Here is an 18,707-nt window from a genome sequence, read left to right as displayed (position 1 = left end):
TACTTTCTATGTCGCAGGTCCTCCAGGATCCGTCAGGGTCCACTGAGGTTTCGTCATGGGTCCTGATGGTCTGTCGGGGGTCCTGAGGGTCTGTCAAGGGTCAGTTGTGGGTCACTGCTTTCCGTGTCACGGGTCCCGAGGGTCTATCGTGGGTCACTGCTTTCGATGTCATAGGTCCATCGAGGGTCTGTCGTGGGTCCCAGTGTTCCTCTGAGTGTCCGTCAAGCATCTGTCAAGGGTGACTGCTTTCTTCATGAAGAGCTAAGGGCATGGAGATCTGCAGGTCAAGCTTGAAACCATCTTGGCGAGAGAGAATCTGACACTGTCCTAATACTTCTTATGGGCTTTTACCACGGTTACACATGTAGGGAGGCCCTTGTCCCAGGACAGGAACTCCAGGGCCCCAACTGCACCTGGGCACAGGGGTTTGCCAGGTGAAAAATCTTGTTTTTCATTTTGTTATCACGGCAGATCTGATTCACATGCATAATGCACCAGGTTATCCCCGGAACCACATTTTCTGCATGAAGACGACAGCCTACGAAACAGCTGATGTCTGTGCAGTTATAAAGGGCTTTACTATCTTAAAACTAAGTTAATTCAAATCTGTTCAGACTGAGCAACTGTGCCAGCTTACGGGCCTATCTGCGTGGAATGCGGGAGGACAGTTCGGCACTCCTGGCTCCTTCAGAACCTTGGTAGCGAGGGTCTCAGATCGAGAGTGAGGTACCAGGGGTATGAATCCTTCAGAGATGCCGAGCATGTGGCGTGCTCTGGGCCAGCAGGGATGTGTTTGGTAGAATGACCTGCCCGTAGGAGGCACTCAACAGCACTTGCTGTGTTAAACTGACTCGATTAGGTGCTAAATAACCACCAAGAGCCACCACAAATACAGCCAAGGGAGAAGGGCCTGGGTGGAGTGAAACACCCTGTACTGCATTTATAGGAAGTAATAATGAAGATTATCCTCATATCAAAGAGCTAGACCCAAGATATTCACAGACCTGCAGCTGGCTTCACAATCAGGGTTTGCACGGAATTTACCTGTGACACAGAGCGAGTTCTTCCAGCAGTCTGGAAGGAAGCATTTACGGCTCAGAATCTAGGAGGTTCAGATAGAAAGCAACAGAGTTGTGTGTGTTCATCTGTGCCAAGATTTCCCAACCCAGATGTGTGTGAGGAAGGGTGTGGTTTTCTTCAGGCAAGGGCTGCGGGGGTCAGGGCTCAGGGCCCTTTCATTTCCCAGCCCTGATGGCGCCTGGGACCCCCCACACTTCCTGCCTCAGCACCACCCCCATGTCTCAGCTGCTGACAGGGCCTGCTCTGGCCCCAGCCTCTCTGCCAATCTCTCTGTTTCTCAGCTGTGACCCTGTGTCCTGACAGAGACCCTGTGCCAGCACTGAGACATCGTCATCGTGAGAAGGTGGAACAGAGACAAAGGGACAAGAGGGTGGGACCCTGTGGTGGGGATAGCCTCACCCAGGAGGATGGCTGGTCGGGGCAGTGCAATGTGCCCGAGCTGGAGTAGAGAACGTCGTCCTTGACCAGCACTGAGATGGCTCTCAGGATGAAGGACAGGAACAGGTTCAGGTGGATGTAGTTCCTGGTGCAGTGCAGCTTCCTGAAGTGGAGGAGCGGGGAGAAAGGGGGGAAGGGTGGGAGGGACGGAGAGAGAATCAACACTGATTTTGGAAACACCCTAATAATCACCTAGGTGGTTTTAATCTTAAAGTTGTTTTCTTTTTATGGAAGTGAATCATTTATTTATTCCTCTATCATTGTATCTTTAAGTTTCTTGTTTTGCATTGTGATATTTTTAATTTCAGAACTTTGGGAGCTGAGGCAGGAAGATCACTTGAGCCCAGGAATTTGAGGCTGTAGTGAGCTATGATGGTGCCGCTGCACTCCGCCCTAGGCCACAGAGCAAGGCCCTGTCTCTAAAGAAGAATTTAAAAGTAAAATAATAAATGATAAATATTTTTGCACATACATCTTTTCCCTTATCTTGTACTATTTCCTTAGGTTAGATTCCTAGAAAAGGATTTTACGGTAAAAGCATAAGCCAAGCGGCACGCAGTCCAGGGCCTGCCAGGGCAGGGGCCCGTGTCGCAGGTGTGGAGGCTGAGTGGCCAGTACGTCTGGCGTTCAGGGGCTTGGGCTTCACGGGCCCTCAGGCTGAGGACTGCTTCTCTCCTGCTTCTCCTGTTCTGTCCCTGAGTCTCCTTTTTGCTCTGACTCTTCCACCTTGAGCGAGGAGGCAGCATCAGCCTGTCCTCAGCTAACTGATTAACACCTGGCCCTCGAAGGTCTTACTCCAGTTGATGCATAACTTCCTTTGTTAGGTGAGAAAAGCTGCCTTTTCTAAAAAGCTGATTTTCTCCTAGTCACACTAATGCTGTGGAAGGCAGGCCCCACACCAAACCTTCTGGGATCACCTGAGAGCCCGTCTCTGGACCTGGACTGACACCGTGGCCTCCTGGCCTTGCCTGGGCTCTGTACATCACCCCTGATGGCCCTCATGGCGGATGCTTGGCGTGGGTCAGACCACAGGCCGGTGCCTCCCCTGCTCCCACCACAGTGACTCTCAACTCTTCGTGCCTCTTGGCCTGTGCTCTCCAGTCAGCTTCCATGAGCTACACAGAGCAATGGAGACTGCAATGTGGTGAGTTCAACCCAGAACGTAAGGGCTGCGTTTAACATTTTCTTTACTTTTAATTAAATTTTAAAATGGAAGCAGTATAAGCTCTGTTTCCATTACACGTCACTTTCTCGTCTTGGGGGCACCATCTCTCACTGTAGCTGCTACGTCACGCATGGCGCTGCGTTGTGTGTGTGTGTCACGGGTGCATGTGCTCTGCCTAGCACTTGACCTCAGTATGCCACGGGTCTAACTGATAGTGACAGATTGAGTTGAATGATTTTTATCTCTACATGAATGGAACACTGTAACATGAATACTTATGAAGGCAGCATGAATTATAGTAATACTTGCGTAAATCATACTTAGTTATAAAATGGAAACACTTGTTATTTTAATTAGAATACTTATTTTTCTAGTTTAAGAAACAACTGTGGGCAAATTTTAAAATTAAAAATGAAGGCATACTACTGGTGCAGAATGAGGTAGAGATGAGAAACTCATACTATGACCAGAGAAACACAGAGAAATAAAAGAATTGAGGGCATGAAGCAAATTTAACCATGAATGGCAACCACAATTTGCTGTGGAAGAGAAAAATGAAAAAGCTCTGTTAAGATTTTTTTTTTTGAGATAATAAATTGGATGAGCTGAAGAAATGTTTTTTGCAAATACATATTGAATTCGAGAAGAAGTTTCCTGTCAACAATTAAAAAAATGGTTAAAATCCTAACGAAGAGGTCGGTGAAAATGGTGACATAGGGACCATTAAGGAAACACTAAAAAACCCAGGAAAAACTGCTGGAATCAACCAGAGCCCAGAGCCCTGGAAGATACTCAAAGGCTTATGGCAACCCAGTGAACCCTTAACCTGGAGAAAGGCCCTGAATAGGCAGAGAGCATGCTGTATGTAGCTCACATTTGCCCCAGCCTGCCCCAACATGCTGGTCATTTTGAAGACAGAAGCCCATGTTCCTATTGTGAGTATCTGGTCCTGGAGGAATTTCATAAACCCAAGGAATTGTGTTTGTTTTGAATTTTCTGTGGGTTCTGGGCAAAAGACTCAGATTTCTCAGGCTGAGAAGTGGTTTTGCAGACATGCTGGAAGCTGAATGTATAAGCTGCAGCCAGCTCAGGAAACACTTGGCAGCTGAGGCAAACAACAGGCTCTCTGATAGCCCGTGAGGAAAAGCTGGGGGTAAGAATCCCGGAGAATAAGGGCTTCAAGAAACCCTTACGTGAAATGTGGAACCTAGAATCCAGGCGCACATTCAGGGCAGAAAGGACCAGAGAATCCCACAAGCTCTTCTCTCAGGCTGCTCTTTGGGCTCAGCACAAGCAGGCAGCGAGGGCTAAGGCAGAGCTGGAAACACTCTGGTTAAGCACTGAAGGAGTGCTTCCAACACAGAGCCAGCCTGCAAAGGCCTGGAGAGAGTACTTTTTTTTTCCTTTCAGTTTTTTTTTATCTCTTTTGCTCCAGGTGTTTGTGGAAATCTCTGTCAAACAACCAGCTGATGACGAAGCTAAAAGTATAGAGGCTTCAGAGACCAGCAAAGACCAAGAGTCTTTACAAAAATAGTTTAGAAAGTCCCCAAATAAGCAACTACAACCTGCAGCAAGAAGCAACAAATCCTAGAGCGGGGAGAATGTGATTGCAGAGTCATCACATCAGAATATTCAAAATGCCTAGTTTCAACAAGAAAATGTAAAGCACAAAAAGAAATAAGAAAACATGGCCCATTTACAGGAGAAAGAAAGTGAATCAACAAAAATTGTCCCTGAGGCATCACATGAAATATATTTACCTTAAGTTTCTGCCTTAAAGTCACAGGCAACAACTTTAAATAAACTATCTTAAACATGCTTAAAGAGAAAACAAAAATCGAAAAGCAAAACACCATGGAAAAAAAGGAAACCAGGAGAATAATGTCTCAACACATAGACAATATCAATAAAGAGACAGAAATTACAAAAACTAACCAAATAGAAATTTTGGAGCTGAAACGCACAATTGAACTAAAAAATTCACTAGAGAATGTCAAAGCAGATTTCTTTCTTTCTTTCTTTTTTTTTTTTGAGATGAAGTCTTGCTCTGTCACCCAGGCTTGAGTGCAATGGCGTGATCTCGGCTCACTGCAACCTCCGCCTCCCAGATTCAAGCAATACTCCTGCCTCAGCTTCTCGAGTAGCTGGAATTACAGGTGCCTGTCACCACGACTAGCTAATTTTTGTATTTTTATTAGAGATGGGATTTCACCATGTTGGTCTCAAACTTCTGACCTTAAGTGATCTGCCTGCCTTGGCCTCCCAAAGTGCTGCGATTACAGGCGTGAGTCACTTCACTGGCCTAGATTTGAGCAGGCAAAAGAAATTATCTGTGAACTTGCAGAGAGGTAAAATGAAATGATCCAGTTTGAGGAGCAGAAAGAAAACAAAGAATGAAAGAAAATGAAGAGAGCCCAAGAGCCTAAGAGGCTTGTGGAGCTCCGTCAAGTGCACCAGCACATGCGTGCGGGTGTGCCAAAATTCTCAAGTCCTGCAGAATTACGAGGAATCCTGAACAGCCAAAGCAATCTTAGAAGAACAAAGCTGAAGAACGAACCGTCTCAACTTCTAAACTTACTACAGACTACCAAATAGTGTGGCACTGCGTATTGATCAATGGTACAGAACTGAGAGTCCAGAAATAAACCTACACATCTACGGCTATTTGGTTTTTGACAAGGGTACCAAGGACATTCAATAGGGAAAGAATAGTCTTTTTAACGAATGGTGCTGTAACAAGCAGATGTCCATATGTAAAAGAATACAGCTGGACCCCTACCTCACAGCACATTAAAAATTACTCAGAATGAATCAATGACCTAAACGTAAGAGCTAAAACTGTAAAACTCCTTTGAAAAAACATAGGAGCAAATCTTCATAACCTTTGGATTTCTTGTGTACCTGAGGTGTCAACCACAAGTTTATTAGGCTCTGTTGGATTTCTTATGCTCTTATGTATGATATCAAAAGCATAGGAAGAAAACAACAGATAAAGTGGACTTCATCAACATTAAAAACGTTTATGCATTAAAGGACATTACTAAGAGAGTTCAAAGAAAACCTACAGAATGGGAGAATGTCTGTAAATTATATATCTGATAAGGAAATATATAAAGAACTCTTAAAATTCAACCACAAAACCCAATTAGAAAATGGGCAAAAACTCGACTATAGATTTCTCCAAAGAAGCTATACAAATGGTCAATAAACACGAAACCACAGTGCATCATTGCATACCCACTAAGAGGGCAATAGGAATAATGATAATAATAAATTAAAAAAAGAGAAAATAAAAAGTATTGGATGGGATGTGAAGAAACTGAAACCTTCATATATTGCCAGTGGAAATGTAAAATGTTATAGTTATCGTGGAAAGTAGTTTGGTGGTTTTTCAACACAGAATTATAATATGTTTCAGAATTCCCCTTGTAGGTATATGCCCCAAAGAGTTGGAAACATGTATTCAAACAAAATGTGTACATGAATTTCACGGCAGCTCTATTCACAATAGGCAAATGGTGAAACAGTTTAAATGTCCATGAGCAGATAAATGGAAAAACAAAATGTGGCATATCCATACAACTAATATTATTCAACCATAAAGAGGCATGGAGTATTGATGTGGCTGGAACTTGAAAACATTATGCTAAGTAAAGACACCAGTCACAAAAGGCCACATACTGTATGATGCATCCAGAGGCGGCAATTCCATAGAAAGAGAAGGCAGATTCTGGTTTCCAGGAGCTGGGGGGAACGGGAGTGACTGCCCAATGTGCAAAGGGCTTCCTTTTGAGATGATAGGAAGTTTGGGAACGAGACAATGGTGATAGTTATGCAACACTATGAAGGTGCCTAATGCCAAGGAATTGTATACCTTAAGATGGCTCAAATGGTAAACTTTATGTTATGGGTATTTTACCATAAATTTTGAAAATCTACCCTCCCCTTCAAATTTTTAAATGATTATGGCCAGCTGTAAAACAATTTGGATTTTTGCATAAAAAATAATTTTTATCCAAAAAGATGTTAAAAGAAATTTTTATCTCATTTATGTAAACATTGTTAGAGAAATATAAAGAACAGACTAAGAAAGATATTTTACAAAAAGTGAAAAATTCCAATTAAGCTAAAGTATTGCTCACAGAGTACAAGTCCTTTCTAACATTATTAAAGATCATGGGTCGGACATGATGGCTCACACCTGTAATCCCAGCACTTTGGGAGGCTAAGGCAGGTGGATCACCTATGGTCAGGAGTTCAAGACCAGCCTGACCAACATGGGGAAATCTTGTCTCTACTTAAAATACAAAAATTAGCTGGGTATGGTGGCGGGTGCCTGTAATCCTGGCTACTCGGGAGGCTGAGGCAGGAGAATCGCTTGAACCCAGGAGGCAGAGGTTGCAGTGAGCTGAGATTGCACCATTGCATTCCAGCCTGGCAACAAGAGTGAAAATTTGTCTCAAAAAAAAAAATTATAAAGGATCCTCTAGCTTAAAACTTGAAAAGTTGCAAGTAGTTTTCTTTGATTTTGATGAGTTGTGTGGTTAAGAGAAACTCACTGGACAATTAATACTTTGAATACTTTAATTTCAGAGGAATTCCAAATTTATAAATAAATGTCAATTGATGGCCTAAAAATTAGAAATTAATAGGGTAAGTGTTTTTCATACTTTCCATTTGTCAAATAATTCAATTACATATACAAAACTTAGTTTCTATTATGACAGACACTGCTCCAGCTATGGTAGGTCAAAAATCTGAATTTATTGCAATTCATTTAGAATTTAAAATAAGGGACAGATATTTCCATTATTGCTTCATTCCACTGTATAATATTATTGAAAGTATCTGTGTTCCATTTTATGAAGCAGACTAGAAAAATCACCAAGAATGTAGTTGTTAAAATCTTTCAATATTTATGTGCAAATGCTTTGAATTGCAGAGAGTTTACACAACAGTAAGAAGAAAGAAAGAAGATGATGAACTTAATGATCTTGTGTTCTTTGCCTATGCTTGGGTGAGTCATGGAAGAATTTTACAATGTTCACTCCATTGGTAACTCCAAGTCAAGATTTTCCTCAAACAATAAGTGCTTTCCAAATATTCAATAATCAAAGGCAAAATGACAATATGATTTAGGGTTTCTCACTGCTATCCTGTTGACTTTGAACCTTGAAGATACGAAAGCTCATTTGTGACATAGCTAGGTATGAAAAATTATGTGGAAATAAATACTTTCCATAATATAAATCATAACTAATGATTTCATGTTTTTCTAACATGACTAAATATGCAGAATATTTTCATTGCAATAAAGAGAACTAAGTAAACTGGCAGAAAACTATCATATAAATTTGAGGAACACTTTTTCATATCAATGAATTTAGAGTTGTTTGCCAGTTTATGTGTTGCTCCTTTGAATTTGACATTAGTTACTCTGCTACAAGGGTAAGCTTATTTAACTTGAGAAAACATAATTTGCAAACAAAGGTGCTTTTGCTTCAAAGTTACATCAACTTCTCTAAAAATGGTGACCTAGTTTTGTTAATGTGCATATGAATAGTAAAGGGAAATGACTCCTGGTACCCGAGTGACTTGCTGGAGAACTTACGTATGTTTGGACAGCTAGGTATGTTTGAACAACTTTTTCAACTGTAAATTTTAAAAACTGTAAAGGCAGATCAAGTATTTCCAATACAAATCAGTGACAAAATTGAACTATGCTGTGTGAACTACAAAGTGGATTTTGAAGACTTACTCTGAACATAAGACTGTAAATAGCTCATTAACATTCTTTTATATTGATTACATGTTGAAGTAATATTTTGGATTTAACAACTTTAATACAATGTATTATTAAAATTAATTTCATTGGTTTCTTTTTATTTTTAAAATAAAATGTTAAAATGAGGATACTAGAACTCTTACAATTATGGTAGTGGCTTTACTCACGTGTCAGCTAGACACTGCTGATCTTGACAGCTTTTTCCGCTTTCCCTTGCCCTGGCACCTGTTGAACTCCTCCATAGCCAGCGTGCACTCCAGCTTAGCCCTCCCCAGTACCCTGCACAGCTCCAGGGGCTTTTCTCCAGTTCCTTCCGCAAAGCTCTGCTGGGTCCACTTGTTCGAGGCATGGAGGACCCTTCTTTCCCACTCAAAAGGTTCCTCATTCTTAGCCTTCAGTTTCCTGAGCCTTATTTTTATTTTTTTCTATCAAGATGCCACCCTGTTCCTGCACCTAACTGTGTGCTGACCTCTGTGGGTCATCTGAGCATTCCTATTCTGAGCATGCCTATTTCCAAGCACACACTCCCATAAAACTTTCTCTCTTGGAATTCTCTTCTTCCAGCAAGACCTTCATGAAATGTCAACATGAACCTTTCTTGGGGCTTAACTTTATGTGACATCTTGCTTTTCTAAAAAGTATTCAGAGCATTTTGTTTATAACTCTCTTCAGAGAAGACTTAATTGGAACACACACTAAAAAGGACCTCCACTTGTGGCCGTGAAGGAGAATCCCTCAGGAAAGCACCAGGGTGGCCCTAAAAAGCTGCCTTTCGCAGTTCCCAAACCAGCCCCAAACCCACTTGGCCCCGACTGCCCAGACTGGTCTTCTCTTCTTATTGTGAAAAATTCAAATCCTCTGTAGTAAGATATCACCTGAAGCCTCTGCAATTTAAGTATTTGTAAATTCAATAACAATTATTAGGTATTCCAGAAACAGGACTAAGTAATCAAAAGCCAAGTTAAAAAGAAAAAACACTGGCCAGGCACAGTGGCTCATGCCTATAATCCCAGCACTTTGGGTGGCCGAGGCAGATGGATCACTTGAGGTCAGGGGTTTGAGACCAGCCTGGCCAATGTGGTGAAACACTGTCTCCACTAAAAATACAAAAACTAGCTGGGCATGGTGGTACAGGCTTGTAATTCCAGCTACTTGGGAGGCTGAGGTAGGAGGATTGCTTAAACCTGGGAGGCAGAGGTTGCAGTGAGCAGAGATCACGCCACTGCATTCCAGCCCGGGCGACAAAACCAGACTGTCTCAAAAAAAAAAGGAAAAGAAAAAAGAAAAAAAAGAAAACAAAAACTAGGCAATAGTTTCAGATGCTAGTGTTTTAAGACATAGACTATAAAATTAATATATTTAAGAAAACAGATAAAAAGATGAAGAATTTTATTAGATAATACAATTAAGACAATCAAATAGAAAATTAAAAACTTAAAAAACCCTGAAATTAATACTCCCCAAAATGTCCCAAAAATGAAGGCAAAATTAAAATGATTTCTAGTAACCAAAACTCATAAGAATTCACTGCTGGTGGAACCGTGCTGAGAAACACCACAGGGAAAGCTTCCTGTAGCAGGAAAATGATCCCAGATGGAAACATGAAATGCAGGAGAACGAAGAGCACCAGAAAGAAATGCCGGGGGAGCGCTAAGTAAATATGACTTTTAACACAACAACAGCAGTAGTTATGTCTTGTGGGATTTAAGATATATATGGAATTAAAATACATGACAAAAACACAAAACACATGAGAGGTAAACGGAGTTAAAATGTTGTAAAATTCTTGAATTGACTGGAAAGTGGTGAAAGGTAGTAACTGGAGGTTAGCTCATGGGAAAAGAGTGCCTGTTGTGAATCTGGGGTGACAACTAGAAGAATAATAACAATGTATAACTAACAACCCAAAGAGGAGAAAACTGGAATAATACAAATACTTGATCAATTCAAAAGAAATAAGAATATATGCAAAAATGACAAAGAACAGTTGAGACTATTAGAAAGCAAGGAAATGAAAGGTAGATTAGAATTCAGAGTTAAAGTAGACTGTACGTGAGTACAAAAACGCTGCATTTGAAAATAAAGATTGGAGACAAAAAGCAAATTCCAGTTAAATGGAGCTTATAAAATACCTACATTTAGAATAAAACACAGGGAAGTAGAAAATAAAAGCATAGAAAACAAGATACCTTGCAAACGCAAAATAAAGCTAATGTAACTATTTTAAATATCAGACAAAGCAGATGTTTAAGGTCAGGGACATTGCTACACATGGGCATTTTAAACTGATATACTCCTAATGACACTTTAAAATATAGATGGCAAACAGTGAAAGAATTAAAGGGACAAATAGACAAGCCCACAATTATAGTTGGAGATTTTAATAAATGTCTTTCAGTTCTGGTAGAAAAATACATGTCTTTCAGTTCTGGTAGAAAAGGCAGTTAAAATGATCAGTAAAGATATGGAATAATTAAATAACATTGAAAAACGATGTGAATGACATATGTAGCATATCAAGAACTGCAGAATTTAAGTTATTTTGAAAAGAAAATGAAACTTTTACCAAAAGAGGTGGCATGCTGGATCATAAAGCATGTCTCAACAAACTACAGAGGATTGAAAGTTGGTTCTGGGAAAACACTGATAAAACTGATAACACTTTATTCAATACGACTCATCACGATAAAAAGAAAGAAAACACAAATTGACAATACCAGGACTGAAGAAGCAGAGATCTGTATAGATCTTACATACATTAAAAACGTAACAGAACATTGAAAACATTGATGAAATAGACAGATTCCTTGAAAAGTACATCTTAGCAGAACTAACATACAAAGAAACAGAGAGTCTGAATAGTTCTATATCTGTTTTAGAAATTTTGGACCCCAAAAGAAAACCTTCTCACAAGAAAACTCTCTGCCCTGATGGCTTTTCTGGTTTCTTCCAAACATTTAAAGAAGATATAACATCTTATCTAACCCAAACTACTCCAAAAAATAGAAAAGAGGAAACACTTTCCTCTTCACTTTATGGGCCAACATCAAACCTTACCAGACTCATGGGAAAGGAAAACAATAGATCAATTTCATGAATGTAGATGCAAAAATCCTCAACAAAATATTAGCAAGCTGAGTTCAGCTATGTATTAAAAACAAAATATATCAAAACCACACAGGGTTAATTTAAGAATGAGAGGTAGATTTAACATTAGAAAAATCTATCCATGTAATATTTAAAATTAAATGAACAAATGATAAAAAACCATATGTATGTACATAAAAATCATGATAAAATTCAAAAGCCATTTATGACTAAAAACTCTCAGAAAACTGGGAATTGAGAGGAATTTTCTTAATCTGGCAAAAGGTATCTTCAAAATATCTATAGCAAACATCATGCTTATAGTGAAGTATGGAAAGCTTTCACTCTGAGTTCAGAAATAAGAAAATGTCTGCTATCACCACTTCTATTCAACATTGTACTTCACAAACAGCATGAATTACACAGAAAAATCCAAGTGAATTTATGCATTAATTAAAGAATTCATAAATGAATTTAGTGAGGTGGCTGAAGCAAGATTTTTTTTTCTTTCTGAGACAGGGTCTCACTCTGTTGCCCAGGCTGGTCTCAAACTCCTGGGCTCAAGTGATCCTCCCGCCTTGACCTCCAAAAGTACTGGGATTATAGGCATGAGCCACTGTACCTAAACTTTGAAGCAAGATTAATATACTAATATCTCAAGAAACAATTAGAAATGGAATTTAACAAAATATTTGTAATAGCATAAACAAATACTTAGGAATGACTATTAAATTATGTATAAGACTTCCACTCAGAAAATCATAAAACACTGAGAGAAATTAAAGAAAACCAAAACAAATGGAAGTATCTACTATGATCACAGTTTGGATGACTCAAAATTAGAAAGATGTCCTGTTTATCCAAGCTGATCTATAGATACAATGCAATTCCAAATGAAATTGCAATATAATTTTTGTTTTTTTGAGAGAAAGGGTCGTGCTCTGTTGCCCAGGGTGGAGTGCAGTGGTATGATCATGGCTCACTGCAGCCTCGACCCCTTAGCCCCTAAGTAGCAGAGACTATAGGCATGCACCACCACACCCAGCTAATTTTAAACTTTGTTGCAGATACCATAGAGATGGGGTCTTCCTATGTTGCCTAGGCTTGTCTCAAACTCCTGAGCACAAGCAATCATCCTGCCTTGGCCTCCCAAAGTGCCGGGATCACAGGTGTGAGCCACTCCATCCAGCCTGATTTTTAAAAAATGGCAATTGATATTAAAAGTTCATTTTTAAAAGTTAATTTAAAAAATTCACATGTAAGTACAAATGGCCAAGCTCTTCCTAATTAAAAAAAAAAAAAAAAAGTTGATGCACTTGGGACTCCTAGGAATAAAGACTTATTAAAGGCAGGGTAATTATAATAAACAGAAACAGTGCAGTGACAGACAGAAGGCCAAAAGAGCAGAACTGAGACTCTAGGTCCCCACACATGCCACTGCCTGCTCTGTGACAGAGAAGCAATGCAGGCCACAGAAGCTCCTTCTCATACCTGCTTGACAACTGGATGTTATGCTGAAACCTCACGAAACTTCACCCCACTTCACACCATAGCAGCAATAAATCACAGGTAGATTATGGCCAGAAACATGAAAAGTTAAAATAATAAAATCTCTAGATGATAAAAAAGAATATGGAAAAGATTTCTTAAGAGGACTCAAGAAACAATGGCATAAAGAAACAAATGGCAAATGAGCTCCATGAAAGCTAAGAGCTTCTGTTTATCCAAAGACCACGAAGAGGCTTAAACCCAATCACAGAGCTGGAGACAAAATCCGTAATACTCATACCTAATGGAAGACTCTAAGACTCCTAAATATTGATTTAAATAGAGAGAGAGATCAAATAAAAAAATGAGCAAACTCATTTTGAAATGGCGCTATAAAAAAAGCAAGATTTTGAAACATACGAACTCATTTTCCACCAGGGAAATCAGGGAAGTGTAAATTAAAACATCATTCTATGTTATGATAGACCCACAAGAATGGCTGGAGGCTTAAAAACGGACAATACCGAATGGAGGCAAGGATGCAGTGCAAATGGAAGCCTCATGCCCTGCTGGTGGGTGTGGACACTGGTAACCACTTTGGAAATCACTTGGCGGCCTTCATTTATTTTCAATAAATGTATTTATTTTTAATGGACACTTGGTAATTGTATATATTTGTGGGGTACACTTTGGTGCTTTGATACATGTCTATGTTGTATCATGATCCCATCAGGGTATTAGTGTATATACTGGCAGTGTCCAGAAAGACTATGTCTACATATAGCCTATGACCAGTAAATACAAGATAAACATAAATGTAAATATAAATGTGTATACACATAAACACACATACCTGAAGTAACATGTGCATATGTGCATGAGATGATGACTAAGAGTATAACAGCAGCATTATTTGTTATGCCTCCAGCTGAGTAACCCATATGTCCATAAACAGTTGATTGGATAAATAAATTGTATTTTTTTTTTGAGTGGAATACTATACAGCAAGAAAATAAAACATGGCAGCAACATGCAACAACATGGATGAGCCTCCTTGCAAAACATTGAGTGAAAGAACCCAGAGATCAGGAGTCCCTTTTGTAGGATTACGAAATAACATTTTCGAAAGGACAGAAAAGTTGTCTCTGGTGCAAGAACTCCGAATAACGACTGCTTCTCAGGAGGGAAGCGGGGTGGATGCAGCGTGGTTGCAGCGTGTCTGGTGACAGTCGTGTCCTGCATCTGGATCTGGTGCTGTGTTCACTTGGTAAACATGCTTTCTGAATGTGTACTGCATTAGCAAATGTTTAATATATGTAACTGCCACCGAGCCTTAGTAAGTGAAGAATTATAAATACACTCTGAATTTTCTTGGTGTCTTGGGAGCAATTCTGAAGCTGCGTGGGCACGGTGCGGCCACTGCGCCAGATGCATGAACCAGCGCCACTTCCTCTGGCTTCTCCTCAATTCCCCTCCTCAGAAGGCAGATGTCCCCTACTGGTGCCATTTCGCTTCCCACTGATTCTCACATTGGCTGCATTCATCTCTCCCTATCACCTTTTTCCCTCTCTTCTTTTTCTCCTCCCCTCTCTCTCCCACCCCATGTCTTTCTGTGGAGTGAGGTTGGCACTTATAGCCATTGCTCAGACATAAGCACGCTTTTGGTCCAGGTAGCAAGCCATCCAAACATGTTTGCTGGGTTTCTTGATGATATTCTTCATTACTCACTGCTCATTTTAAATTTTCACTTCCACGTATGGTTCTGCCAATGGGCAATGGAAGTAGCGGAAAATGTGGCTTCTGGAAAGGGGGTCTGGAGTCTGCTCATCAGCACTGGTGGGAAAGGATTTTGGAGGCCACGTTCATCTGACAGTGATGGAGGTACAAGCTGCATTGATGAGAGAATCTGGGCTCTGCAGGTACCAGCTCAGCAACCCTGAAATGTCCAGCAATCTTCCTGGGGCTGCACTCTCCGCCTGGTGAAACTGGGTCAGTGGCAGTACTTACCCGGTGACGTTAACATCTGTAAAATACTTGCCATGGTGCTTGTGAGCAGTTACAGTTGTCCCTTGGTGTCCATAGGGGATTGGGTCTAATCCCCCTCCCCGACCTTGCCCTCCTTACCCCATGCCAAAATCCATGAATGTCCAAGTCCCATAGTTGGCCTTTCAGGACCCGCGGATACATGAAGCTGGCCTCTGTATCTGCAGGCTCCTCATCCTGAGAATAGGCCGTGTTTCTGATCTGTGGTTGAATCCCTCGACACAGAGGGCTGACCATAATGAAAAAAATTCTCAGAGAAGTATAACATGCAGTTCAAACCCATGTTGTTTGAGGAGCAATGGTGTTGTGGTCCCTGCTGGACTGGCACGAACTGGAGCTGTCTCTGTTGGCCCCTGGGTCACAGGGGCAGCTGTCACAGGACGACTCCGACACAAAGCTGGTCTTATATTTGTTGTGAGAGTCATCATCGCATTGTGGGACTTTCTCTAAGAAATAAGTAGCTCCATTTCCCTGTGTGTAAAGTAAGAACATGGCTACTGAAGGCTTTCTTGGCTTATGGGGCTATTTTGGAGAAGAAATGTTCAATGCCCACAAAGCATTCTGCTTCCTGGGTATAATTACTGAGACAATGGAGCACATTATTTTTATAATATGGACTTTAGAATCGACACACTCACACAGCTCTCAGGAAGTGACACTGGACCCTGCTTCTGACGGAAGGATGTGGGATGAGCCCCAGTCCTACAACAGCACACCAGCTCTGGATGCTTTTTCTGGCAAACATCACACACTCAGCCACCAGCAGAATGACACCTGATGCAGACGTACACTTTTTCAGCTCAGAAGTACCACAGGCAGGTGACTAATCATGCCCACAGATGGCGGAGGGTGCTCTGTGCCCTAAAGGATCAGTGTTCATAGGTGGGATAATTCCTGGTGCTCTTGGGTTGCCTAATAAATATGTCACACTGTACATACGTGAAGGAAACTGATGTGTGTAAAAAATAGGGATTGTTCAATACAGGAAAATAAGATAAACATTTCAGATTTAATTACCTTGGGTCAGCTTGCCTCCTTAAATTTTTCCTCTCTTTCTTCTCTTTAGCAACTTGAAAATTTAAACATGTATAATAAAATATAGAGTATAATAGAACAAATATTAATATTGTACCAGCTTTTTGAAATAACTAGAATATGATAGGCCTTCCTCACATTTTTCAAAGTGCAACCCTGTGTGAAAGGTAGACTTATTCTTTCTGAGAATTGCCAACCATGGTTGAGATGCCTGAACAATAAAAAACATAACTCAATTACATTTGCTGAGTTTCTTAGCTGGATTCTCAACAACTAACTTGTTTATTTTACTTCCAAGCATGGATCTCCTAATGGACTGTTGTTAGGGTCTAGAAATATTCCATTTGTTATATCATTGATCTTATCTGACATACTGGCAAACTTTTGGATTACATTTTAGCAGAGAGAAATAAAATATGCAATGATTGATACACTATTAGAATAAGCTGAATAGCAACCATTTTATTTAGTGCTAATGATACGGAAGACAGATTTAATCCTAATACACCAATGAGCTCTTCCTATAGAGAAACTGCTGTTCTGGGACCAAAACCTCTACCTCCTAACTCAAACAATGATTTGATTGGTCAAATCATCTGTAAAATGTCATCATTAGTTACCAAGAGACCCACTAAAGATGTAGGTGGGCAGAGGCTGTCTCACCTCACTTCCAGGGAAGAGTGGACAGCATTTAATAAGCTGTCATCACCACCCCACAGGTCACGCTAAGCATTTCACATCTGCCAACATGTTAAGTCCTCACAACAGCCCTCTGAAGGGGGCTTCTTAGTCTCCACACATAACAGAAGCACAGACAGGTTAAGTACTTTGCCCAAGGTCACACAGCTGCTAAGAGACTTCCCAGGATTTGAGCCCAGACAGTCTGACTCCACCTTCATGCTCTTAAACACAATGCAGCATCTTGCTAATAGAGCACCTGCAGCCAAAACACAGGAGCTTCTGGATGGCAAGGGCGAGATCATATTTCTTCTCTATTTTCCATGCATTTACATAATGGCTAAGTATTTAATAAATGATAGTTGAGTTGAACTCTTATCCAAGGTCAATATTATCTCTTTACATGACAAATACAGAGCATCTGAATAAAAATGTAAATGTTAACATCATATTTCATGCCAGCATTCTTCAAGGGAGTTTTATTGGCTTAGCACACAGAGGGCTCTAGGCTGGGCAGCGCCTAGAAGGCCTAAATGGAAAGTTTTCTTGTCTTGTATTCTTTGCAGACTAATTTCTACTCCTTACCTGAAGAGGCACAGAATTATGCTTCCTGTTGCAAGGGACATCAGAGAGACACTGTAGCCCAGCGTGTAAATGGCCTTCACCAGAATATAAAACGTGATCTACAAAGAAAGAAAATGGATCTGTAAGCTGATGGTGACCAGCAGCAGCACCAGACAATGGGAATGGTTCCAACATCCAGCCCTGTGCTCTGGCCATGAAGGACTCTTGCCTGCCTGGAAGGCATGAGACAGTCTCACTTTATAATTCCACCTCCATCTTGAACCAACAAATGACACCTACCACTCAGAACATCCTCTTTTTTCTTGTATTTCATCATGAATGACTTTGGATGGTTCCCGTAAAGCACCTCTGTCTGGAGGGAACATGACTCACCACCATCAGGGAAAGCAAAGGAAGAAGCACTGAGCTAAGTTCACAAAGAAAGCTCAGTCTGTCCCCGAGGCAGCACATCCAGCCTTCTGATACTTCAAGTGGACACACAAGTGTGAGTATGTTAAACGCTATGACCTCCAGTCACAGGGCGAGGTGCTCCAGACAGAGGGAGTTGCCTAAGCCACAGCCAGCTACTAAGCTGCAGTATCTTGGGAATTTTATTTCCTTAACATTTCTTGGTTTAGCAAGCTTCATGGCTTGATACTTTTAATCTCCACAGAATCATCAGGCAGAGGAGGGATTCATGATCATCACAGTGGCAGAATCACTGACAACAGGGAATCCTACACAAAAAGAGCTGGGTCCTCTAGAAGGAAAACCAGTGCCGGTCCTGATAAAACCAGCAACACCTGCAGGGCATCATCATCGCTCACCACTCCTAAAAGCCACTTCCTGATCTGCATTTTCTTTGATAAAGCTAATTCCTATAAAATAAAGAGGTAAACAATCCATGTGTGCCTATAAGATGAATTTTGTTTTTGCCAAGAGGTCCTAAATCTGTATAGATAAAATGGAACCTCACCGTTGCTTTACAATATAAAATTTAAGGGGGGCGGGGGGGGGGGAGGGAAGCCTGGAGCCTCTAGAGCCCAGACCTGAGGGCCCTGCAGGGGCGGGTGTGAAGCCGGGACAACTGGTCAGATCCCAACAGTGACTGGATGGCGGGCCATGGGCCTTTTTGATGGAGATGGGGGGAGGGGAGGAAAACTGGGTGAGGACGCCCCGAAGGTTTCAGCCCGAGCCCCGGGAAGCCGCAGCCACAGCGGCCGGGAGGTGAGAGAGCAGCGCCAGCCTCGGGCACGGGTCTGGGGGTCCTGGCGGGATCTCAGGGGCCTGGCAGGGTGTGGTGGTCCTGGGGGCTCTGAGGGGTTCTGACGGGGTCTGAGGGGC

General features: G+C 41.2%; 1 protein-coding gene across 3 annotated transcripts in view; it reads right to left on the bottom strand.

Moving 5' to 3' along the window:
* Window positions 1-18,707, bottom strand: part of VIPR2 (vasoactive intestinal peptide receptor 2) — a 100,106-nt gene that overhangs the window by 12,866 nt on the left and 68,533 nt on the right. For all 3 annotated transcript variants that reach the window (XM_032244855.1, XM_032244856.1, XM_032244857.1), the window contains 2 exons: window positions 17,385-17,482; window positions 1,480-1,621 (listed from right to left, as the gene is read on the bottom strand). In XM_032244855.1, the coding sequence (XP_032100746.1) occupies window positions 1,480-1,621; window positions 17,385-17,482 (240 nt within the window). The remainder of the gene's footprint in view (window positions 1-1,479; window positions 1,622-17,384; window positions 17,483-18,707) is intronic.

This window comes from Sapajus apella, unplaced genomic scaffold (assembly GCF_009761245.1).
Source record: "Sapajus apella isolate SASKATOON/1434 unplaced genomic scaffold, GSC_monkey_1.0 scaffold56, whole genome shotgun sequence".
NCBI classification, from domain to species: domain Eukaryota; kingdom Metazoa; phylum Chordata; class Mammalia; order Primates; family Cebidae; genus Sapajus; species Sapajus apella.
Note: the sequence above shows the minus strand (reverse complement) of the source record. Positions and strands in the feature narration are given on the sequence as shown.